General features: G+C 38.8%; 4 protein-coding genes across 5 annotated transcripts; 1 reads left to right on the top strand and 3 right to left on the bottom strand.

Moving 5' to 3' along the window:
- Positions 1 to 9: 9 nt before the first annotated feature.
- Positions 10 to 4576, top strand: LOC111333359 (uncharacterized). The gene is made up of 3 exons (XM_022938906.2): positions 10 to 1297; positions 2163 to 2470; positions 3506 to 4576. The coding sequence occupies exons 1-3, from the start codon at positions 76 to 78 to the stop codon at positions 3752 to 3754; spliced, it is 1779 nt and encodes a 592-aa protein (XP_022794641.2). The 5' UTR covers positions 10 to 75; the 3' UTR covers positions 3755 to 4576.
- On the bottom strand, positions 4398 to 7561 carry LOC111333360 (serine hydrolase RBBP9). The gene is made up of 5 exons (XM_022938907.2): positions 6959 to 7561; positions 6811 to 6850; positions 5950 to 6055; positions 4923 to 5008; positions 4398 to 4800 (listed from the first exon to the last, which is right to left on the bottom strand). The coding sequence occupies exons 1-5, from the start codon at positions 7082 to 7084 to the stop codon at positions 4577 to 4579; spliced, it is 582 nt and encodes a 193-aa protein (XP_022794642.1). The 5' UTR covers positions 7085 to 7561; the 3' UTR covers positions 4398 to 4576.
- Positions 7562 to 7711: 150 nt separating this feature from the next.
- On the bottom strand, positions 7712 to 10310 carry LOC148716992 (uncharacterized). The gene has a single exon (XM_088745463.1). The coding sequence runs from the start codon at positions 10142 to 10144 to the stop codon at positions 9107 to 9109; it is 1038 nt and encodes a 345-aa protein (XP_088601589.1). The 5' UTR covers positions 10145 to 10310; the 3' UTR covers positions 7712 to 9106.
- A 1672-nt stretch (positions 10311 to 11982) lies between these two features.
- Positions 11983 to 24954, bottom strand: LOC111333352 (rap1 GTPase-GDP dissociation stimulator 1). Of its 2 annotated transcripts, XM_088745458.1 has the most exons (16): positions 24827 to 24954; positions 24530 to 24683; positions 24208 to 24327; positions 23454 to 23579; positions 20320 to 20469; positions 18862 to 18993; positions 18459 to 18584; positions 17812 to 17958; positions 17144 to 17275; positions 16604 to 16683; positions 15304 to 15361; positions 14691 to 14816; positions 14216 to 14356; positions 13588 to 13713; positions 12829 to 12957; positions 11983 to 12479 (listed from the first exon to the last, which is right to left on the bottom strand). In XM_088745458.1, the coding sequence occupies exons 2-16, from the start codon at positions 24639 to 24641 to the stop codon at positions 12337 to 12339; spliced, it is 1848 nt and encodes a 615-aa protein (XP_088601584.1). In that variant the 5' UTR covers positions 24642 to 24683; positions 24827 to 24954; the 3' UTR covers positions 11983 to 12336. The 2 variants fall into 2 exon arrangements, with proteins under 2 accessions (XP_088601584.1, XP_022794632.2); XM_022938897.2 differs by lacking the exon at positions 24827 to 24954 and having other exon boundaries at positions 24530 to 24818.
- Between the last annotated feature and the right edge of the window lie 587 nt (positions 24955 to 25541).

The raw sequence follows: 25541 nt of genomic DNA, 5'->3' as shown, positions 1-25541 counted from the left end.
GCTACCAAGTCAAGGCGGGAAAAATAAAATAAAATTTTTGCACAAACATTGTGTGAGCTATTACTCCCTGCCATTATGTTCGAGGAGTCCGTTACTTCACTGAGGAACTACATTCAAGATCGTACAAATGGAGAATGCACTCCGCCTTGGAACTGGCTGTTTATCAAACTCGCCTCTCTTCTCTCTCGTTATCCTTCGGGAATCACCAAGGCGATTATCTTGGCAGAGATTCAACAATCGTGGAACCAACATAGTCAATTTCAGGGACTTCTGGAGGAACAGAAAGCGCGTAAGGTATCTGTTGAGTCCGTTTTTGAAAGCAGGCGCATAGGATACGAATCAATCCTTGAAGCAGTCGTAGAAAATATTGAAACGGTTCCAGGAACTCACACCAAAATTGCTATTTTGCGAGATCCGGCAAGAGGCAGAAATAGTTTGGGAATGCATCTACATCAAAAACTTTATCATTTGAACGAATCTCGCGTCAAAAAACTCACCCTGCGTTTCACTAGCTGTCGTTTAATTCAGAGGAAAGGTTTGAGTTTATCTTCGGCCAGTCACAAAGTCCACCTTCTGCCTTCAGAAAATGTGGTGATTTTGTCCCAGCAAGACGAACTATCGCAGTTTGGATTGTTTGGCTCGCTCGAAGGAATAAATGAAAGTCCTTATCCCCACTATGGCCATAATATTAAAGTTGAAGTCGCCGATTTAGGCTTTGAGGAAGCAGTCCACTTTCCCAATGGCCAGACAAGTAACAAGAGATGCGTGAAAGTAGTTGATTCTGAAGACGTTCATGTGAATTTATACCTCTGGGATGAACAACTTCCTCTAGCAAACCTGTTCAAAGAAGGCGACATGCTGGCTATCCAGCAACCCTTTGTGGTCCCAAACCAGGATGAATTGTTTTTCCTAGAATATGGTCCAGCTACAGTCATATTTTGCATGTCACATGCCCCAGAACGTGAAATAATTCCAAGCCAAGATTCCTGTACCCAGGGGGCCCCTGTAAGTGTTATAAGAGACAGTCAAGGGATGTTAGACTATTCAACCTTTCCTGAAAGAGTGTTTTTGAGAGACATCAAATCAAACATGACACGGGTGACGGTATTCTGTACCATAACCAAAGTGAATGCCATGGAAGTTTTCTCACGACAGCAAGTTGCAGGACACAAGTTCACCATAACCGTCACAGATGCTACTGATAGTTATACTGTTACCATTTATGATCACAACAGAAGTTATTATGATTCACTTTTTGCCAGCCAAAATGTTTTGTTGGAAAATGCTTGTACTCCAGGTGGGTATAATTTCAGGATTGCATATCAATAAAGCAGGGGTTTCATTAAGGGCCAGGCACCGGGCAAATTGACCGGTTGTGAGGACGGTTTTGCCCTGTGACCTGATTTGATGGTCTGGAGGAAAGTTTATCTTATAAAGAAGTTCAGTTCAAAGATTTTTGCCCACCTGTGAAAACCAGTTTCCCTCCTGCAGAAAACATTAATGAAGCCCCTGATAAAGGGATCTTTGTTGTCAGACCACCATTCTTGTGATTGGTGACTGGACAGTCAAACCATGGTTGTTTGTATGCTAGGTTGGTCAGAGATATATATTTTTATTTTTAGACCTGTTGACAAAATTCAGGATGATGATAGTACAAGACTGAATTTTTTGTTTGTTTGGATTATATACCGGTAAGATGCCAAGCAACAGAAACTACCAAGCTAATAAGTTATTGTCAGTGTTGAAAATTATTTATTTGAACCAAGGTTATTTCAGTCCATAGCAACAAGTTTTTTATGAAAATTAGTTTAAATATTTAAGAACAAAGGTACAGTAAGTGATCATTCTCTGTTAACCATAATTAGCCCAATCCAGTGTTATCAGTAAAATGAGCCTCACGCAAACTCTTTTACCCTTTATGATGAAATACCATGCTTGAATTAGCAGTCACCTTTTTCACCCTTTAACACCCAAGATCTCTGTGTTACTTCTCTCTTCTAGTTAGCATTCACTTCCTTGTAATGTACACTGTACTTGCGAGAATTTGATAAAAAGATATTCATTCTTATCACGTCTACTTTACTGAGATTTTTGAGAAAAAGCTACATGGTGATTGCTTGTGACAATTAAATGTTTTTTTTTTTATTTTCTTTCCAAAAAAGATGCAAGTTCATTAAAATCCTTAACCTTGGAGACAAACAATGGTGGAAGAATCTGGAATCTTAGTGCAATGACAGGCTGGCTGGCGACCAAGTACTTTTCATCTCCGGTGCCTGTCAAAGATGTTGTCAAGTTTGATCACTGTGTGTGTCAAGCCGTTGTCATTCAAGTTCACGGTATCAGAGGGAGACATGCTGTTAGAGCTCACATGTCATGCCACAGTGAAGTGGAAAGTAACTGTGGCTATTTCCTCTGCAAGAACTGCAAAGTTACTCATTTGAATGAAACTCTCAACAAGCCTCATCAGCTGGTGAGTCTTAATCACTCTACACCCTAAGATTAGCATGCATATTCTCCATACTGTTCTCTATATTTCCTTTGGAAATGACAAGGAGAATTTTTTTGCGATCATTTCCGTTATTCTCATAACCTCAATATTTGATACAGGGGTGGAATTGTAAGGAGAAATTTTATGCCAGTCTCTCTTCAGTGTCAAAGGCTTAACATGGCTCAAAGTTGTTTCTATTTATATATCTTATTAACCAAGCGCGAGGGCCGTACTGGGAGAATATCGGCCTGAGGTCTTGACAGTACAGACTGAGCGCAGCGAGGTCTGTACAAAAAAGACCGAGGGCCGATATTCTTCCAGTACGGTCCCGAGCAAGCTTGGTTAATAAGAGATTTATTACACGACTGAAGTTCAAAGGGACACAAGTGCGGTATCATTCGGGACCGTTCGGGACAGTGCCCGGTCCAATACTGAGAGAATATTGACTGGCAATAGAGCATTTTGATTGGTTGATTTTAGTTATTGGCCCTCTGACTGCCCGAGTCATGTAATAAGATGGATTATTGCCTAATACAGTTTTTCTTTTGTTCCCTTGAAAATGAAAATAAGGGCTCGACACTAACTTATCAACTTACTAGCCAAGTGGCTGGTGACAACTTCGATGTTGCAACAATTTCAGTTTACTAACCAAACTGGCCTGTCGAAATCAAAAACCACTAACCAAAACTGAATTTCTATTAGTCTTTGGCTAGTTAGCTATCGGTAGTGTTGAGCCCTGAAAATGGTTTTAAAAAAATTGTCCAACCATTTCTAAGAAAGGTTTCTCTAAGGTTACCATAGGAACACCCCATCTACTTGAAACATCTTCATTTGAGCATTATTTTGGCTGGATCTAGGTTTGTTCAAACACTTGAATCACTTTCCTTTTTTTCTATTCAAGTTACGGTACCCTTTTTTCAGCTGTTCACTGAATAATTCATGAAAGATAGATGCTACATATGGTTTGAATATATCTACCCCTAGTGTAATTGTCTTTTTAAAAACTTGTGATTTCAGAAATCCCCATCAATGTACTGGAAATGGCAGTATACTCTGAGTCTTGAGTTGCATGACTCAGACAAGAGCGTATCTCTAACAGACATTGCTGCAGAACAGCTTCTACAAATAACAGCTTCACAGTTTGTTGAACATGTTGCAAATGCTCAAGAGCAAGTGTTGGAATCTGTCCTTGGCCAAGAATGTTTGTTTGGTATTTCATCCTTTCAAGGACATTATCAGATCAATGCTATTTGTCTCATAAATTGACAGCAAAAACTGTGAAAGGCAATGCTAAGACTGCACATTATACAAACCTTCCACTGTATTGCTACTTATCATATTGTGAACCTCTTTAATAACAGGTGGGATATTTATTCAAAGGTTGTAATGGTTATGTACATTTAACAATTATTCCACGAGCGCGCATTGGATATGAGATGATAGATAGCCAACGAAGCGCGTAAAGTATAAAATTTTATTAAATTTTTAGCTCCCTTTTAATATTAAGCAGACACTTACGATGGCCATATTTGTAGATTATGGTATATTGGCTGATATACCATAAGGGCTAAGCCAATAAAAAGTCTTGAATTGCATTATCCAATGATCTAGTTTTTAATAATCCTGAATAGTCCATTTTCTAGTTGTGTGCTTGGTTGCCAAGCCTTTGAACAGGAGCAAGGCTAAGGTGACCTTGTTACATGTATGTTATAAACTTTGCTGCCTTCCAAATGTAAATTACTTTGTTATCATGCTAACTAGATACTAGTCCCTATCACAGCAAGGTCACCTTCAGCCTCACTCCAAATCAAAGGCTTGGCAACTGAGTACACAACTGTGAAATGGCCTATTCAGGGTTCAACACTAACTTTTCAACTTGCTAGCGAATTGGCTCATGACAACTTAGATGTTACTGACAACAATTTCAGGTTGTTTAATAGCCAAACTGGGAAAAGAGTAATAGCTGTTTTTAAACCAATCTTTCAATTTACAAAAACCTTAATGATCAAAATCTTGTCAGCCTTGCGCTTTATGATACTTTTGATATTTAGTTGATTAAAGCTCTTCCCTGATTAATTCCATTTTTAATCAGCTTCCTTGTAATTTTTCCATCAATTTTTCAAGAAGTTCAGGAAATGCCATTGACATAAAGTGTCCTTTATCAGAGTATTGTTGGAACTCAGCACTAGTTCCTTCTGCCACTTGTTTTTGTTCACTAAATGGAACAAAAGGGTCGTCTGTTGAACCAAACTGAACAATCCATTGAGTGTTGAGCCTAATCTGTTCCCATTCCCAGGGCCGATTATAGTAACCTGTGAAAAAAATTCTTTCAGTTAGTACTTTCAAATCAAATGCAAGCTTTGTAGTGATTAAAATATGATGACAAAAAAAAAAAATGACAAGAATAATGAAAATAGAAATAATTTTCCTTTACCACTTGCTTTTTCATTGGGATCTCCCAAATCTGTCACACAGGCTGAAACCAGAACCAAACCATATACATGATGATTCTCTGTATATCTGAATTTAAAAAAGCAAAATACAGAAATGTAAAGTGGAAAGAAGAAAATCAAAAGCATTCATGACTTTAATGTTTAATGAAACATCTTAATGATACCAAGTCTTGCATTTTCATGGATATTTAGATCTTTTCCTCTTGCACTTGCAGGTAATCTGTCTCAGCTATTTTTATCTTGTTCATTTTAGCTTGTTTCCATGTTCAGTGCATAAATAGTTAAATGATGACCATCTTTTTTACTACCCTCCTTTGCAAACTAACCTTACATTTCTGCTTACTGCTTCCTAATCCTACGAATTTAACAATTTGAATAATTTTTAACTCTCCCATAAAATCTCCTTGTAACTTAGTTAAGAGAATTTGATATCATCAAAATAACTCCTTCCAACAATTTTCTCTTATCATCTTTTTACTGGGTAATGTTTTGAGACCATTACAAATTTATCACATGTTCAGCTAACATTTAATAAACCACCTGGTTAGCTCAATTGGTTAGAGCGCTGGATTGTGTTGTGCAGGAGGTAGAGGGTTCGAGCCCCAGCCGCACCAATACTCATGGTCTTAAAATAACTGGGGAGAATTTGCTACCTGTCTATTATATCCAAAAATGGATAGATATTCTAGTCTTCTCGGATAAGGACAAATAAAACCATAGGTCCCATCTCCTGCAGGGTGGGAGATGTTAATTTCCCATGCACAAGATTACTGTGTGGTGGATGTCCTCCCCGGGGTGGGATAGTGGGTACACACATCACAGGGCCCCATTTAAACCAGCTATTTGCTGAACTGGGCTACCCTGTCTAAATATTCGTAAATAAATAAATAATAAACAAGGGACGGCATGTTGTTGATCATGAAAATGTGTAATTCTTCTAACCTTGAATTGAGCACATTTACAAAGATACCGGTAAATACTCGTCCCTAATCTTTTTCATTAAATCACCTCATGGCAGCTTGGGCCCCTGAGCTATGCCCAACAACCACAGTGTTGCTGTCGCAACTAAGCTGTTTCTCCATGAATGGAATCCATATAGCTTCACGTGCCACCACTAAAAATGATGGGAAGTGCTTATTTATTTAATTTTATTGTCATGCGGTAAGTAGCCTATCACAATTTTTCAATGGGAGAGGTCCTACAACAGTATTTCATTGAATTTTGGGGGTATGTCAGGTCGTTCATAAAAATATTATTGTAATAAACTAACTCTTCCATAATTGTGTCCATAATTTTATTTGGACAATGCATAAGTGGGCAGCTGTTCATAAAAGAAGTCCCCAAAGTGGATTATTCAGACTGAACATTTTACAAGGCTGACTTTTGCTGCAATTATGCTGCAACGAATTATGGGAAACTAAGGCCTCCCTCCCTCCTTTCCCCTGCAAGAGTGGGGACCTTACGCAGCCACGACGGCGACGGCAACGAGGACGTGGAAAAACAAGAGATCTAATGGGCAGAACAATAGCTCAGCACGTGCGTTTTGAAACTTTGTACATTTCTTAGCCGTCCTATGCAAAACAACGTGAAATCGCCAAAATTTGCGCCGTCTGCGAACCGAAACCGCGACGGCAAATTAATTTAATTTCCATTCAGAACTCAATGCTAATTCTATACGTCATGCTGAAGTTGAGACAGTAAGCTCATGCAGCCATTTTTGAAATTATAACTAAGAGTAGAAATTCATTTTTTAATCGAAGTCTTCCTTGGCGTTGCCGTCCCGACTGCTAAAGGTCGGTCCCCAGTTTGATGGGGGCAACTGCACTTCCGGTTTTCAAACTAGTCCAAATGAAACTGTTTGTCGCGTACCTGGATCAGGCATATTCTTCAGTACACACTCCACATCTTTCTAAAAAGAATAGTTATGTTTCGAATGACAATTACAAAATAACCTCAATTCCTTTCATCAATGAAGACTAGCTAGTGAGGCATTCTGATTGAGGGTATTTTTCTATACCTCTTTAAGCTTGTTTCGGAGCCAGCCATACCAGTTACTTCGTTCAACATCTCCATTACCGTTTCCTGGTATGATGACAACTCTCGTTTGGCTCATTTTGGGACGGAAATGTATCAAAATGTACATACGCGTACGTACAGTTCGATTCACAACACTATCGCGCTATCTTGCCGAGTAAGACTGGTTCTGATTGCCCTGTTTTGGTATACCCAGGGCCCTGATTCGCGCTGACTAAGGGCTAACGCTTGAAACGTCGGCTTTTTAACTCGTTACCGTGGCCAATTTACTATTTCAACTTAGTTGATAAAACTAAATTACCTTGTTACCCCACCGACGCAGCACCGCAGTTTCCTTAGAAACTTTCACCCTTTTACCCATGCAAGCTGGCTTATCAAGAATTATTATTTGCGTAGCCGCAGGATTTGGTTATGAAAATGACTTGAAAAGTTATCCAACGCTGCACTGTTTGCCAATCTTGTTTATTCTCCCCCACGTCATTGCTCCCAAGGAAAAGAAAAATTTCTTGAAGACGAAACTTTGGCCAAACGCCCCGGGATTTTTTTTATCAAGAAAGCTGACGATCGATCTGTAAAACGCAAAAAGAGGAACAAGGGCAGAATTTTGCTTCCAGCCATCTTGACTGAAAAAGCCTAATCAGTCGCACAAAAACAGGCATGTTGCTGAAAATCGCGTGAGATCAGCTCGGATTCAGCGAGAGTAAGACGTGCATTTCTAAGAGATGTTTACACTCCATCGCTGTTGCAACATAATGTTATTCTAAAAATAACATGTTTATATTGAAGACATTAAAACAATGATCATCTTTTCCACTCAGAATTGTCAAGCTAAATTAGCCAAACATTAAAAAAAATATATACATATATTGGCCTTAATTCTTCATTTCCACCAGTCTCGGAAAACCTCTTCTCCTAAACTAGTTGATTCCGGTCGTGAATGGTACAAAGACAGCTTTCCTGACTGCCTAACAACCATCTGAATTTGTCTTGTTCAATAATTCACAAAATAAATTGAACTCATGAACCATTGCAGAGCCTTAATAATTCATTGTTTTTAGTTTATCCTTGAACTTTCAGTGTAAGATAAGTTAACGAATGTTGTATGATTCAAAGTATAACAAACGATTTCCAAGGTTAGGCAGTATACATGAGGCAAACTTTTTTTTAAAAAAGAACAAAATGATGCTTGCGGAATATGAGGAACTACATCATGACATGGCTATTTACCATGTTTTTCGAGTCAGCTCCACAAAAAACATTTATTTTTACATTAAAAGACAAGTACCTCATATTACGTTTTAAAATAATTTTTTGGCAAAGTAGCTAGCTAAACACCTTTTCTCAAACTCTTCATCTGTCAAACTCAAGGCGCTAAAATTAATTGGTAATTATGGGTCGTTCTGTCCCAGGTTAATTAAAAAAAAGGAATCACGAAGTTTTTGCAACAGTTTTCTAAAATTCGTGAAACAACCTCATCAGGATAAAGTGATTAAAATTTAGAAATTGATTGATACAGCCGAAATATTCTGTGATTAATCGGCAATCAGGGGTCGTTCTTTCCCAGGTTAATAAAAATAAAAGTCACGAAGCTTTAGCAACAGTTTTCCAAAACTCGTGTAACGGCCTCATCAGAATGAAGTGACTAAAATTTAGAAATTGATCGATACGGCCGAAATATTCTGACCAGTCACGTACAGAATTTTTTATATGGAGAGACCGATCTGGTTAATCGGTTTCGACTTTTGATAAACAGCCAAGGCGGAAGTCCATTCCGTGACAAGAGGGGGCATTGAGATCTTCGGTTTTGCAGTGTTGTCTGTTTTGTAGATCGGTTTTTCGGTTTTTGTGCCAAAAAACTTCAGTTTTTCGGTTGTGGTGCTCATTGCGGTTTACGGATTTTCCGTTTTTTAAGCATTTGATGTTCGGTTTGTCAAAAATACGAACGGCTTTTCGGAGTGGTACTCGATGTGGTTTTGGTTTTTCCTATCTGGGTTCCAGCTTCTCTTCTATACTCCACTTGTCACATTTGCCTGCCGGTTTTGATCAAATTTTCCAGCGGTTTTGCGGTTTTGGATTATTTTTCTACGGTTTTGTGGTTTCTAAGAGACCCCAATGCCTCCCTCTTACAGACCTAACAATTATATTTTTTGCCTTTCGCTTTCTTCTTCTTCTTCTTTCCTCTCACCGTCGTTAGTAAATCAAGGAAATGTGGTTGAACGTTCTCGTTAAAAAACTTCTCTTCTTTCTGTCTCGTATCAAATGTCTTTGCCTTAGCGTTCACTTCGCCATCTAAATTCAGCTGTGCGTCCTCGAACTTTTGTATGGCGTCTTGAAATTCTAGATAGCTTTGGCTCTTCGCAGCTTCGGAGTTCCTGCAATCCCCGTTGTTGCGGTTCTGCTTCCTGGGCTTTTCCATTTTCAGATTGACAGCTTTTCCGTTGTCGATTATGATAACACTATCCTCTATTTTAATTTCTGATAAAGACTTGGAGAGTTCTTGTGTCTTCTCTCGAGAATCGTTTGATTTTTCCTCAACGCTGGTTTTCTTTGCAACTACTCGTTCTATGGAAGAAAGACTCGATGTACGTTCGAAAGATCGGCGCGGGTTTCCCAACGAACTGCCCACGGGTGTTTTAAACCTAGAAGTCGGTGAGGTCTGTGAACGCCGCCTCACGAGAGGAACCGAATGAGCTTGTACCATAATGGATGATAACTTTGGAACTTCGATGCGAAGAAAGTCGTTTACAGGAGTACTTGGACAGCTGTACATTCTTTTCCGAAATTTCCCGCGTACGGGAGTTTTTGTCACGGTTGACTGTGCGTGGTCAAAGCTCTCCTCCCTTCCTAGACTTCTTGGAGGTGAATATACAAACTTTGTTCCCCATCTTGCTAGACTAGTGGAAGAAAGACAAGGAAAGCTCCTCCATTTTTCGTGGGAATTGAACCTTTCAGCACTTGGACGCAGTTCTTTCAAATCGCATTCGCTGACAATCCCATAGGGGAAAAAACTTCGTTTCCGCCCATAACTTGGACGCATTGAGTTTGATTTCGAAGAAACTTGTTCTTCTGGGCTAGATACTTGTGAAGACGACGTAGTGTATTTCTCCGGGGCATAATGAGTTGAATAACATTTCCAGTGGCTCTTGGTTCGACTCGAATAAGCTGCCATTTAATAACACAACTATTCCGAATGAATGTGAAGGAATACTCTTCCGCTAGAACGAGGCTGAAGACTGGAAAGCCAGCAACTCGCAGTCACAAACTTTCCTAGTCCAATACAAAGCTCAGCTAAAGATATTATGATTTAAAACGATTTGTTTAAATTACCGCCCATTGATAGCCACTTACATCTCGAAAAACAAGTCATCAAGTCCTATAGGCGCCACATCATCTATCATTGGTTTAACGCGCTAAATTGCACCAATTCACAGAGGAACTCCAAACTCTGATAGCGAACGTTAACTCGCACAATAACTCATGCTAAGAGAAAGACTCATTTTAATCTGCTGACTACGGCAGGTGGATCTTATTTATTCATTACTTTAGTTCATTCCACGTTTAGAATTCCCCCTTTCTTCATTTGTATACAATACTATGCAAGATTCTTATTACATAATTCTTATACAATCTTAAATTACACTTTCATAACAATGACAAAAACTGACAGAATAACATCCTAAAACTTTAGAGATGTCAGCATCCAAAGAAGAAAATTAATTTCCTTGCTTCACACTTTCATGTGTAAAACTACTAATTTTTTTTTCTTTCTCCTTTCTCAGCACTTACACTTCCTCATAAAACCAGGTCTCTTTCAAACATTTTGCAGCTCAATTCCGCGAGAAAAATCACTCTCACTTACACCAACTTAATACTGAACTTAGATACCAAGAATACGTTCCCAATTTAGATCAAGAGTTTAATCATTTGCAGCGCAATGGCGTCAAAGGCACTGTTTAATATTTGATACGATAATGTAAACCTCGCAGCAGTCCTGCATGAGACACCAAAAGTTACCCAAATAAGCAATTATACAGTCGAACTTACCTGTATTATTGGGAGTTCGAAGACTAAATTAGTCTTTCCATTTCGATTTAGTATTTGCATTGCATTCTATTCACGAAAGTCGATAAAAACCCACAGAAACTTAACTGTTCAAACATTTTCATTTGTTTATCTTGTGTAATGGAAAAAAAAAAATACTGAACATTTTAGTTGCTATTTTCCGCGCTGAGAGAACGCTTAATAGGGTGTTTTTAGAAGCAAAACTGAAACAAGATACACGAGTAAATAAATCCATTACTGAAAAATATTTATACCGAGCGGGGATTCAATCTAGACACCGGCCCTCACTGAACGATCCAAATAGTACTCGAGACGTCCGAGTTTGTAGCCGCAGAAATGTTCTTTACAGTTGAGATACTACGAGCGCGCTGATTTGTCAAAAACCTATCTCAATAGTTGAGATACTACGAGCGTGCTGATTGGTCAAATACCTATCTAATAACCAATTGTTAAACCAACCCGTAAGCGGTTATGGAATTCAAGTTTGTTTCATAAAAGTTATTTACCGCTCTTTCTTTCGAATTACCGTCGTGTTAACCCTCTAGGTATGTTGGGGAACATTTAAAAAGTTTGTCTATCACTCGCGTCCGGCTCCTACGGTCTATTGCTTAATCAGGAAACAGATGTTTTTGGCTATTTAAAGCAACCCAAGCTATTTTCGGTATTTAAACGGTAAAAAAAAAAAAAAAAAAAAAAAAAAAAAAAAATTTGTGGAGTTAATTAAAAAATGTTTTTCCTTTTGCGGTTTGACTGGTATCGCTGTTCAACGAGACTCTGTTGGCGCTGCAGGTAAAGACAACGAGTTCTTCGTTTCAGAAGACGTCTCCGAACGGGTTTATTTTTAGGCCTCTTTATGATGTTCTGGCCAAGTTTCCTGGATATCGGACGCTAGCTGCTCGCTGTTAAGTGGGTACCAGTCCTTTTCAAAAACGCAGATGGAGTTGCTGAGCTGGAAACAGAGTTCTTTATTCATTATTTTTTAACTGTTCCATCGAGCTTGTAGGAAAGAAATACTATCCATACAAACATGATTTTAAAATTGGTGCTAGCTAAGTTTACTTGATAAAAAATCTATTTTTTTTTTTTAAAAAAATTCCCTCTGTGTTCGATCCCCTTATCAAACGCACAATCTAGGCATAGTGCAATTGTGGAGCTTTGATTGGCTAAGCTAAGCGTTCTTGGCTAACCCAAAGTAGTTCAGGGTCAATTTCGCCGACCTATTTCAATTCACTCATCCATGGCTTGGAGTTCAAACTCTGAGTTCCGTAAATTCTTCGACGCATATCTCAAAAACGTCCCTTACTCCTGCTGCATTAACTTTTGAGCCTTAATTCTTGTCAGAATGATTAACGCTCTCTTCTTTACATTCTCGTTTTCGTGAGCTGTGAGGTTGTCAAGCGCCTTGCTCAATCCTGCTATTTCCAGATCTCGTCGGAAGTATTCTGTAAGAGAAACAACTTAGTTCAGTTGACTTTGCAAACTTAGAGTTTGGAAAACAAACATTGCTTCGTATATTCGTAACTTCTGGCCTCAATTGACGGCGAGTTCAAACCCTCTTAAACCACGGTTCAAAATTGAATCCAAAAACACGACAAAAAAGCAACTACAACCCACTTTAAACGCGTTTGAAACACAACAAATAATTGGGGCCGGTAAAGATTGGCTAAAAAGTCCAAGGAGGCGATAACAAAATGAGCCATGAAACGAGAACGAAAATTTCGGCGAAAGGATGCGTTTGAAAACGAACCGAATATTGTTGCATCGTGGGGGAAAATAACACATCATACGAACCTTTAAGTGAAAATGATTCCAAGACAGCCATGGCGTTGTAGCATGACTGTGGATTCACGTCTTTCGTTTTGATGAGTTTCATCAGCGTTTGAATGGCACCACTGTCTCTAAGCTTATGGTAATGACTTTCTGAAAAAACAAGCAAAAAACAAAAACAATAAATAAGGTAGAGTTGGGTGATATCATGAAAGCCGGGATAATTAACAATTAGTCCTTTAGCGCGCCTTGGATGTGTTGGCCATAACCAAGATCGTATCCAACAGGCGCGGATGGAATGATTGTTTTATTAAATTTCTTTATATCCTGAAAACTTGGATATTAGGAGCCTTTTTCAGCTCCGCAACGGTTTGCGCAATACATTTCACATAAGATGACTCGGAATATGAGCTGATAACCGAAGTTGAGCGAACCAATCAGAACACTAGAAATGCAATATTCGGAGTTGGAAATTTAACAAATACCGGTAGCCTACGAGCTGGCCCTCATTATGAGCGTAGCAAGACGAGCGTTTCACACCCCGCAAAAAGATCTAGGACGAGTCGAGAGAGGTCTTCGGGGGTTAGACCACTTGTAAACCTCTCGCCGGGCCAAGAAACGCTTTATTTTGTAGCTTTTGGAATTTAGTAGGACATAAAAAACAGTTAGCATCAGATGGTTCTCTTTATTCTCATAAACGGTTGAGTCATAGTGAACTGATAATGCGAGAAAACAGAAGATTGTCAACACTCGACAAATTATGAAAAGAACTGAAAGTCGCACCTTCCACAGTTGTTGATATCACCGCCAATGCAATCAGAGCTTCGTTCTGCATTATGGGATGTTCCGACGTTACCATGGTTACGATAGGGGCCAGTCCACCGCATTTTAATATTTGCTGAGAGACCTCTGTCGTGATGAAGAAAGAGATGGAATTGTATTATGCGCTTTAACAGAATAATGCAGGACGCAAAGGACAGGTGCAGGTCACTTTGAACCTATAATAGTTATGGTCTATTATAATTTTGCATCAAGCGTCGGAAAAAGCACAAATTTCCGTTAGTATGATTGGCTGAGCTGTCAATTGTCTCGAGAACTCGTGCTACCCTTTCAACCATTCAGATGGTAAAAAATATGAAAACTTGCATCACTCGCGTTTTGCTGCGCGTCACTCGCGTTTTGCTGCGCGTCACTCGCGTTTTCCTGCGCGTCACTTGCGTTTTCCTGCGCGTCACTCGCGTTTTCCAGGCCGTTCACACGAATTTACTTTGAGCTCTCATCAGGATCATTGGATCATTGGAGTTAAACTCACACCGAGTTTGACTGTTGGTTCGAGCATTCGACCAGTGTAGAGAAGACAATGGTTTTAAATGGACTCAAATTCCTGGTCCTAACCCGAGCCCTTACCCACCTGCCGTTCTAGCCTGTTTTGCCATCATTGCCAACATCCTGCTAGCTTCTGCTTTGACTCCCTCGTGACCGCTGGACTCACAACATCGGACTAAGGTGTTGAGATGGTCGTCACTTCTAATGATCCTTTTGGCCACGGCAGCTGTAACGCAAAAAAGTGTCACGTTCTGTCTCTACTTAGATTGTTTTAACTTTAACTGCTGTTGCTGCAGAAATTCTTCAAGGGAAGTTTTTCTCGTTGGCCTTTTCTTTAATAAAATTTGAACCAGAGATTATAAACTTGGGAGTAAAATATTGATTCTTTACGCGTGGCAAATACATGTGAACAGAGCGTGGGTGTACACATGACATCGACGTTGCAGAACAATGACGTAGTGTTGCTTAATTCGCGCATGCTCAGAAGAGTACAAAGCTGATGCGCGAAGACTTACTGAGAAGGAAGGAAAGAGAATCTCTGCTTTGTTTCAAGTTCTTACCGTCTCCCATCAAGAGCATGCGCAACGTGCCAAGAACTTTAAACTGGACGAAAGGGGACTGGTTCGTGAGAAGAGGCAGAATTACATCTAGGCAACCGCCCTCAACGAGTTTAGACTTGTTCACAGCTACAGTCGCCAAAAAACAAAAGTAATAATAAATTTGAAGGTTGTGTCATGACCAAGAGTATACCGGTTAAAATAGAATGACATCAAAAAATACGGAAATTAAGGACTTCAAAACCCTAAAATAAACACAGTTAGCTTTTGCGCGGTTATATCGGTCGAAATTGTTTTTTATCACATAACAGCCTATTCTTTTTTCTTTCTTTTACATTTTGCAGGTATAACATTCCGCTGTTACACAGATAAAATTGCTCCCTTAGAAAGCAAAACATTCTATGTTATTCGCTAATAAGATTTTTCAACAGTTAATTCTTTTACTGACACAGAAGTAATCTCCTTCGCAACTCGTTCTTTGGAATGTCACGCAAGGAGAGCGTTGTTTAAACTAATGAACATGTCGATAAAGAGTCTCGTGTATCCTCTTCTTTTCGTGCCAAATAATCATCACGTCTTACAAATGTGCCTCTTGTAAAAAAATTGTTAAATTTACCTGGCATTGCAAGATTCTTTAGCGCACTAAAAACAGCCTGTTGCTGCCTTCCCATGTTCTAAAGGGAAATAAGAGAGGAAAAAAAAACACACAAAAAAAAAAAAAAAAAAAAAAAAACAATGACATTGGTAAGTGTCGAATCTTCACAGATAAACTGCATTTTAAGTTAATGGAGAAACATTCTGAAAAGAAATCATCCTAAACAGGACTTGACTTATCAGTGGGACTTTTCTAGGGAACAAAATTGAGGATCTGGCGATTAAAACAAAAATGTTTAATCGCTACTAGGTATCCATGCAAGAAAGTTCATTTTGGGCCTTGTGACCCCTGCAGCTTTTTTCGTGCCTGTGCTTTTGCGCTCGTTTTCACCATCCATGAGACTGACAAGGCGAAATGTAGCAGAAATGTAGCACAATGTATCCTATAATTAATGATGAGTTTAAAAAAAAAAGCCTTTTAATGATGATGAGTTTTAAAGAGTTTTAATGATATATTACAATGATATATTACAATATTACAGAAAATTAATATGCACTGCCCGCAGTTAGCAAAGGTTAGTCGAGGCGGGCAGTGTTTAATATGTATATTATAAAATATAAAATAAAAAGTTATACAGAGCAGGAGACTCAAAATTCTAGACAAATTACAACTACATTAATACATTTAAGAGGCGGCAAGAAAACAGAACAAGCTGAGGTCTTATAGTTGTGTCTTAAAGTAGACAAATCAATATAACCGTCATATTTTTCGAGTCTCTGGAGGAGGAAATCATGAATTTTACTCTTAAAGTTGTATTTTGATAGCTGGCGCACTTCACAAGACAAGCTATTCCAGATTCCAACACCATTTCTTGAAAGTGCCCTTTTTTGTATATCTAATCTTGAACTTTCAACAAAATAGTCGTCTCTTGAAGATGATCTTGTCTTATGGGGATGAATATTAGCTTGATAAGTGACTAAGTTACTTATGTTAGAAGGTGACAAATTATTGGATATGTCATGCATCATGATGGCAACTGATTTAAAGTAAAGCATATCCAAAGGAAGAAAACGAGAAGAAACAAAAAACGGGATTGCATAAGATCTGTAGTCACCAAAGTACATTAAGCGAAGGGCTCATTTTTGAAGGATTAGAATTTTATCTCTATGAATTTTTGCAGCTTGTCCCCACGCGACTATACCATACAACAAATAGGGTTGGATAAGTGACCTGTAAATGTGGTTTAGAGTACTAAGGGGTACAAAGTGTCTTAATCTAGAGATAACGCCGACTGATTTACTTATTTACTTTATTTCATTACCTCTCTGTGAGAACACCGAGCCAGTAAATTTAGTAATTTTTCGTGTACTCCTTGTTCCACAAGTTTGATACAATTTTCATCTGTGGAATGTAAGATGTTAAGGTTTAGTTCACAAAAAATTTTCACAACAAGTCACTTATAATGAATTGCTTTATAACAATAACAATAATAATAATAATAGCATTAATTGACCCACTACCCCCATGGCCCTCTTAAAGACCAATACAAACACGTACACCAGAAACAAACAAACAAACAAACCTGAAACAAACATATAAACCTAAAACAAACATACAAACCCGAAGCAAACTAACAAACTGGAAACAAACACCGGAAACAAACAGAAATAATTATAAATCCCACCTGGCCAGGGCCAGACAATGTATAAAAAATGGGTCCCCTTGGGTAAACGAGAACAAATCCAAAGAGTAGTAGGATAGGGGGCTTGAACCCAAGACCATCAGATTACAAGTCGAGCACCCTAGCCACTCTGCCACACTAGCTGCCTCCACATACTGTGCTGCTATTTGGGACCCTCACCTGTTCGTCCAAAGTTGCCAATAGCAAGGCAACCAGAGATTTCCAGATACTCATCGCCTGACGACAGCCAGGACACACAGGTCTTGTAGACAGAACCATTGCCATCATTGAAGAGTCCTTTCATGCTGTTATCTGTAAATAGAAGACAAATGTAAATTTGGCTTCAGTTCAAAGAATAGTAAAAAGTAGAGTAAAGTAAAGTCTGTTTACGAGTCTAGTGGTCCATTAGGCCAGTGCTTAACTCTGGTTTCTGTAGCATGAAGCAACTAGGAGTATTTCTACTCCCCCCTGGATGGGATGCCAGTCCATCGCAGGGTTACCCCCCAGCATTAAATTGCCGGTACCCATTAAAACACATGGGTGGAGAGAGGCACTGTGAGAGTAAAGTGTCTTGCCTAAGAACACAACACAATGTCCCGGCCGGGGTTCGCACCCGGACCACTCGATCCAGAGTCGAGCGCACGAACCATGAGGCCACCACACCTCCACACAGTTCAAAGAATAAATGAACTACAAAACAACATAATTATAACCACTAAAAGGAGAAAAATAATTTTATATTCTGATGAAACCCTGAACCACTTGACAACTTTCCCTCCTATGAGAGACTCTGTCCACAAAAAGTTGCAATCACAAAATAAAAACATGGACAGTAACAACTAACTCACCTTCAGTGAGCAGCATTACTATCATGTCAGCTGCAGATTGTGTCCTGTGCTTCAAAATCTCATCTCCTATTGCATCTTTCGACGTTGACACAACATTAGCCAAATGTTCTGCAAATCCTTCTTGCACCAGCACCTTCTTCACATTGTCTAAGGGAAAATTACTTTTACTTATTAATAAGAAATATCTCAATTATTCACTTTTAAGATATCTCTATTTTGTATAAGGAAAAGCTCAAGGGTCATTGGGACGCCCCTGGCAGGACACATTAAAAATTTGCTTGTAAGTGTTATTGTGGTTGGATATGAAAATTAACAGTGTGCTTTTGCTTCTCAATGAAGTTAAGCCCTGTCACATGGGGTTACTACGTGGATGAGTGACACCACATAAAATCTCATCGTGCTAACCTTTTCTTTCTGTTTTTTTCCGTTTTCTTTTTTTTTTTGCGTCTTTTTCTAGCCACTTTTGGCCACTGACGAGAAAAAGTTTACATGATGGGCCAAAAGAAGGTCTACCCAGGAGGCTTGTACTCCGTCAACATTAAATTTATTTTTTTACACATACAACCAGGGTGACTGAGGGTGATAACCAATGCATCTATCACATCCCCCCCCCCTCTACATCTTGTTTAATTTAAAACTGGACTTACCATCTGCAATGAGGGATGTAAAAATTTCAAGCACAGAGTCAACCAACTCATCGTCATCTGACTCTTTCATCGTCTTTGATAAAGTAGCCACGCCGCCACTCTCCATAAAGCTCTCTTTTCCTTTCTCTTTGCATTATATGTAAGTAAAATTATATAAAAACTAATTCATTATAATCATAAGAAATCTCCAAATAAGGTCAAACGAGAGACAAAATATACATTTCCTAAGGTGCTGACGAGAAGAATTTGTTAAGCAATCAAGAGTTTCTTTTGTTGATGATCATTTTCTATAATCTCACAACCTCAATGTGTGATTCAGGAATTATATTGTAAGGAGAATTTAGTGGCTAGTCACTCTCAGGAGTCTAAGAGTTAAGAGCTCAGCATCAACCATTTCCATTACCTGAACATGTGAGCACAGACATAGCTGATAAGGCCATTCGACAGAGAGCTGGATTACACTGAAGACTCTGTTTAATGAAGCTCAATAAAAATGGCACTGCCCCAAATGAAACTGCTTCTGCTGTTAGCGCCTCTGCAACAGTGAGTACGGTCAATAACTGACATTAACACTGAGATGATATATGAACATCTGTAAGAACCCTTTAACTCCCAAGATCTGATTGTTAATTCACCCCACTAGCGGTTACACATTTCCTTGTAAATTAGTTACAAGAATTTGGTTTTAGATCAGGGTAACAACTTCTGATAAGTTTGGAAATTCTCATGACCTTTTTGTTGGGTAATGTATGGATATTACAGGGAGAAGTTACAGGTTAATCACTTCTGGGAGTTAAGGGGTTAAGCCAAGTAGCCCATCCAGCTGGACCTTATCCCAGTTTCCATAACATGAGGTGATCAGGGGTATTCCTACTGCACTGCCCCATCCCCTGGATGAGATGCCAGACTACTGTTATCTGGTTATCTTTGGTATTTCATCATGTTTCCCTGACAATTCACTGGTTAGCAGGGAACGTAAAAGAATCCAGACCCTTATTGCAAAGAGTAAGGAACATAGCTCCCACTGTTGTGGTCTGGCCTTGATTCTGATTTTAGGAGCATCTGCAAAAATTTCCTTCAAAAACTATTCACTGCTCAATGCAGTTCACTCAAAATCCCCCAGAAAGTGTTGTAAAGCACCATGAGCTATAGGATATGGCACTATAGAAATGCTCATTAGTATTATTACAATAATAATAATTATTATTATTTTTATTATTATTATTATTATTATTATTATTATTATTATTATTACTACTTCTGAGAACAGTCAGAGGCACTGTGAAAGTAAAGTGTTTTGCCCAGGAACTCAAAACAATGACCCAGCCGAGTTTAGAACCCTGGCCTCTTCACCTAGGGTCCAGCCCACTAACCATTTAGCCACCAACTCTCCCCCACAGGGTCTCCCACAGTTTGTAGATCCTCTAGGAGAACACAGTTGAACCTTGATTATCCGGATTTCTCGATTATCCGGACTTTTTCTCTGGTCCCACTTTTGTCATGAATATTCATTAGTCGTGATCAAGATCCGAAGCCCATTCTTTTAAAAACTACAGCATTGAAAAGTGAAGTAAAGGCAATGTTCTTCTTCAAGACAAAATTTTCACTAATTTTAATTGTTAATACACACATGTAGAGGTATTCACAATAGACCGTGACAACATATACCATTTTTTTTTTCAATACAATTGTAAATGTTTTGTTTCACAATTAATTAAATGTTGCTTTCTTAATTCAATCAGTTTTTGTTCCTTATTATATTTGTATTCTTGATCATTTGGACCCTCGATTATCTGGAGTATTTTGTCTAGTTCCAACAAGTCCGGATAATCAAGGTCTGACTGTATTAGAAGAGACTTACCATCATCAATAGCTACATTAAGCATGGATCCACATGCTGCCAACTCAAGTCTGTTGTCACTTTTCTCATCAAAGCTTTTTTCAAGAACTCCCAGCTTCTTTACAATTTTCTCTGCTCCTTTGTTTTCCAGCAAAGTAGCCTTGGCTTGCTCTATAAACAAATACATAAATTTATTTTTTTTCTCAGTTCGTGGGCAGGCAGTATTCTACAAATCCTGCAATCTGATTGGTTCCGAGAGCGGGCAGTATTCTCCCCATCCGGCCCGCTCACAGCGGGTGGTATCCATTCTGCTTGAATCACTTTGTAGAACATAACATGCTTCGTTGTAGGTTTTCACAAATATACCTCATTTTGCCGGCCGGCCAGAATTTTTGAGCAAAGACTTCGGTCACTACCTTTTGGCGATAAATGATATTCATTCTTTCTTCTCTCTCACTCTCAAATCACTATGGTTTTTCTGCGAAAATTGATCTCGAAATAAATTTGGTAGTACTACATTTGTTTTTAAAAGGATCGAAGCGTGGCCTAAAAAAATCTTTTATTAGATAATCCTTCACAAAAAGTAATTCAGAAAGTTACAACGAGAGGTGGTTGCAGCTAACAATTATGTTAATCAATGTGATTCTCATTCATTAATATCTGAATTCTTCAACACAATTTGTTCGTTTGTGAAACGTTAGGCGAAGTTTTGAGTTCTTCTATAAATATGCTTTTACCTAGACTTGCAAATCCCTTGAATTTGGAAATTTCTACCATAAATTTCTCATCAGAAACCGGAGGAATTTGATGAACAAAAGTCACATTAAATCCCCTTGTGTCTTTAACGAGAAGATCATCGCATTGTCATTTAACTCGTGTGTGTCTGTCACACCAGTACTGTTGTCTATTCAAAAGCATACGCTTTTCTTCTTCTTCAATTGACAGGTGTCAATTATTCAAAATGGCATGAGACCAAATCCGGAAAAGTTCCAAGCTATGGTCCTTGACAGAACAGAAGATAAGCTACTCCTTCAATCGGGTAGAATTGATATCAGAACCACAGAAAAGACTAACCTCTTGGGGGTTGTACTTGATAGTAAGCTTAAATTTGACGATCAAGTTTCGAGTATTTGCCGCAAAGTGAGTGCTCAAATAAACTCGCTTAATAGACTGAAAAATATTTTACCACTTAAAACCAAGGAATCGTTATACCGTTCATTCATACTACCGAATTTTTATTACTGCAACCAAGTTTGGCACAATTGCGGAAAAGAAACACTGCAAAAATCTAAAAAGTCAATGAAAGATCGTTGCGATATATCTAAAATGATAAACATACATCTTATCAGCATCTCTTGGATAGGAAAAGACTACCCTAGCTCCATGGAATCTCAAAGAATTCAAGACATGTTACTGACAATACATAACAGCATATCGAACAAAGCACCACAGGCAATGAGGAATCTTATTAACTTACACTCATTTAAGTACAATCTCAGGCGCCAAGAATATGTTTTATCTTTACCTAAAGTTAACACTACCAAATATGGACTCAAGTAATGGAGATATTTTGCAGCCAAGAAATGGAATGAACTCTCAAATGACATTAGAATAAAAGTGGGTACCAAAGAAATAGTAAACAGAATTAGATTGTTAAAATTCGGGGACTAGTAGATTTGTAACATTAGTTTTAATAGTATTTTAATTGCGGCGGTAATATTGTAATAACAGTTTTAAAAAGCTTTTAATCAGTATTTAATTTGTGATTTTACCCGCTGTGATATTAGCGATGTTAGCTGTTAGGTTAGCTGTTAGGTTTTCATTAGGTATTAGGTGGAATACCTGTAAACTAGCTCTTAAGCTAAGCGTATTTCCACGTTAAATAAAGTATTAGTATTAGTGTCACCTGGTGACAGTTACTTGTCAAAAAATGTTTCAAAGTTTGCTCAGAAGCCTTTTCAGGTTACATTTACAGATGAAAAATATTTTGGTGAAAGCCTTCTCTTTAATTTGAATAACATCTGTATTCTGCATCATCCACTCGCTAACAAATTTTAAGGTTATGGAGGATTTTTCCGTAATTAAACTCGTAATTGCAGCCCTAAATCATTCAAGTTCTTTGAGCAATCATTTTGTTACGTGTTAGAAAAAAATAAAAATGTTATTCACCAGCATAGGTCAGTCCGTATTGGGAAAAACTGTGCCTTCTGTCTTGAGTACTGTCCGAGGCCTCGGGCGGTACTTAATATCCAAGACCTCGGGCACAGTTTTTCCCAATACAGACCTCCCGGCTAGTGAATAACAAGTTGATAATGTTACTTCTTCTCCCAACCTTTCTGTTTGTAACACATATTTATCATGTTGGGAGAAATTCCTTCTGGTCACTCTTAGGAGTGAAATAGTTAAAGCAATCAGTTATCAGTAATTGCTGGGTTCTAATCTATCACAGAGTAAGGTAAAAGGTAAAGTCTGTTTACAAGCCAAGTCTATAGCATAAAGCAACTAGGAGTTTTAACTACTCCTCCCTGGATGGAATGCTAGTCTATTGCAGGGTTACCCCCAGTAGTAAATTTGCTAGTACCCATTTAAACACCTGGCTAGGGACATTGTGTTGTGTCCTTTGGCAAGACACTTTACTCTCACAGTGCCTCTCTTCACTCAGAAGAATTAAAAGGGTACCAACAAATTTAATGCTGGGGGTAACCCTGCAATGGACTAGGATCCCATCGGGGGGGGGGGGGGGGTAGAATTACTCCTAGCCACTTCATGCTACAGAAACCGCAGTTAAGTGCCGGCCCAATGGGCCACATGCCTCATAAGTAGGCTTTACCTGGGCCACATGCCTCATAAGTAGGCTTTACCTTTTTACCTTTACCACCCCTCCTATCCAACTGTGTCCTGTCAAGCGTTACATCATCTAAAATAAATGTGAGTTTGATCAAGCCAACCAGCCACCCCTCCTAAGGAGGCACAGTGGTCTCATTGTTAGTGCCGGATCGAGTGGCACTGTGAGAGTAAAGTGTCTTGCCCAAGGTTCCCCCAACCAGGGCTTGAACCAGAACCACTGGATCCGGAGTTTAGCGCACTAACCATGAGGCCACCCTGCTTTGCTTGTCTTGAAGTACAAAGTCATATTTCTGCCAACCTTTACCTACCATTTTCAGCACTGATATTTCCAACCGCCCTCAAAGCTTGTAGTAAAACATTTGGATCATCAATTTCAAGATGTGATAAGATGGTAGTTATCAATCCTGCACTTACACAAGGAACTCTTGTTTCTTCTGGAAATATAAATTAAAAAGCAATAATTTGTCAGGTTTGCTCCAGCTGCAATTGTCATTTAGACATTGGCACTGTCATCCAAACCCTTAGGTATGACATTTACCACTCCCAAGATCTGGAAATGGACTCTCCAGAGAAATACCACACATTCCTTTCTCCACTTCTTCTAAGAATTTAGTGAACTTTTATCAAATGTATGCAACCTATGTTCAATGACAATTTTCTTCCCTACCACTACCCCAGTGGTTGAGAGAGGCAAGAAAGGAAACTGTCCTGCCCATGAAAACTATGCAAAGACCTCACTAAGACTATGAACATGGCAGTGCATTGACAAGTTTCATTTCCTAATCTACCTTCCAACCCTTTAGCTCCCAGAAGTGATTAACATGTAATTTCTCCCCATAATATCCATACATTATCCAGCACACAGGTATTGAGAATACTCAAGTCTATCAGGTAGAATTGAAGTTGTTATCTTGATCTAACACCAAACTTGTTACCAAAGTTGATCTAACACCAAATTCTTGTAACTAATTTATGAGGAAATGCATAGTAGCTAGAAGGGAGAATTAACGATCAGATGTTTGGATTTGAAGCGTTAACTTAGATCATTTTTCTCTGTATTACCTGATTTTGCAATCTCAGCAATAAGCATTAACACCTTTGCTCTGTCTTCAGGTGGATCAACTTTCAGCAATGTGACGACAACGTCAAGAATACGTTTGATTGCTACTTCATCAAACTTTTCTACAAATAAAAACATTATGACAGGATTAATTGGCAAGTGGAACATACCCCCACCCCACAAAGGAGAGGAATAGGCGTTGACATTTCAAAATATTATTTAAAAACACTAACGTTCTCTACATGCAATAACGTGCTCCGATCGTACGGTTAACCGAACGTTTCATCAAAGAAAAGGGAAAAAAAAACAGGAAAATTATCTCACCGTTCTTATTCTGAAGGGCGCGGAATATGGAATCGACAACTCCCAAATCGAGCTTTTTCGTGTCTCCAACATCACGTTTGAGCTTCTCGAACAGCTCACATATGTGATTCATTCTAGCGTTGTCTTGTTAACTGTAAACTTCTACATGGCAAGACTTGAAATAAAGGCATTCGAAATGAAAATCCACCGAACAAATAATAAGATATTACACAGATATACTAGCAAGAAAACGTGCAAAACAGCTTAGACTACACACTCGATGGTCAGGGGGCGTGTAGACGTAACAGTTGGACTTACACCACACAAGTTTCGCTACTTGTTTAAGAGCCCGCAATCAAACATACAAAGGAACAAACCAAAACAAACTAAGAAAGGGGTGAGTAAGCAAACCAAATCCCAAACGAAAAGGAAAACCTTGATCACAGGCGAGTTTTACCTAATTGATAATCGAAACATTTTTACGTGAAACACAAGACAGTATTTTCCGGTCATTAGGGGCCTACTAACGATGATACTGACAGCTCTGTAACGAAAGGGGCCAATAGGCGTGGTATGTTATACCATGTGGGTGGCTAGATGACAGCTGAATTTTGCGGCTGTATGGGTACTAATTTGGTTAACCTTAGTGCAATAACCTTAAGCGCCAGCCACAAAACCGAAAGCGCAAGCATTGATTAAGCGGAAGAATACTCAAATCTATCACAGGACATTGTATTAAAACAATTTGGCTGGATAACGCCTCAGAAGTAAATCATGTCGTTTACCGTTTGAACTTTCAGTATTTTCGATCCACATGATTAAAAAATTCAGTAGCGTGAGTTTTTTTTAGTAGTAGTAGATGTAGTAGATTTATTTATACTCGAAATTGATGGAGCTTGTCAGGCACCTAGCTTAGATAGCTAATTAAACTTCTTCCGGATTGTTCCTCAGCAGGATGACGATGCAACAGCGCTATGGCCGAATGACGTAATCACGAGGTCATTAAAGTTACTCATAAAAGCTTGTAATATTG

Source organism: Stylophora pistillata, chromosome 14, assembly GCF_964205215.1.
Source record: "Stylophora pistillata chromosome 14, jaStyPist1.2, whole genome shotgun sequence".
Classification (NCBI taxonomy): Eukaryota; Metazoa; Cnidaria; class Anthozoa; order Scleractinia; family Pocilloporidae; genus Stylophora; species Stylophora pistillata.
This window is presented reverse-complemented; position numbering and strand designations above follow the sequence as displayed.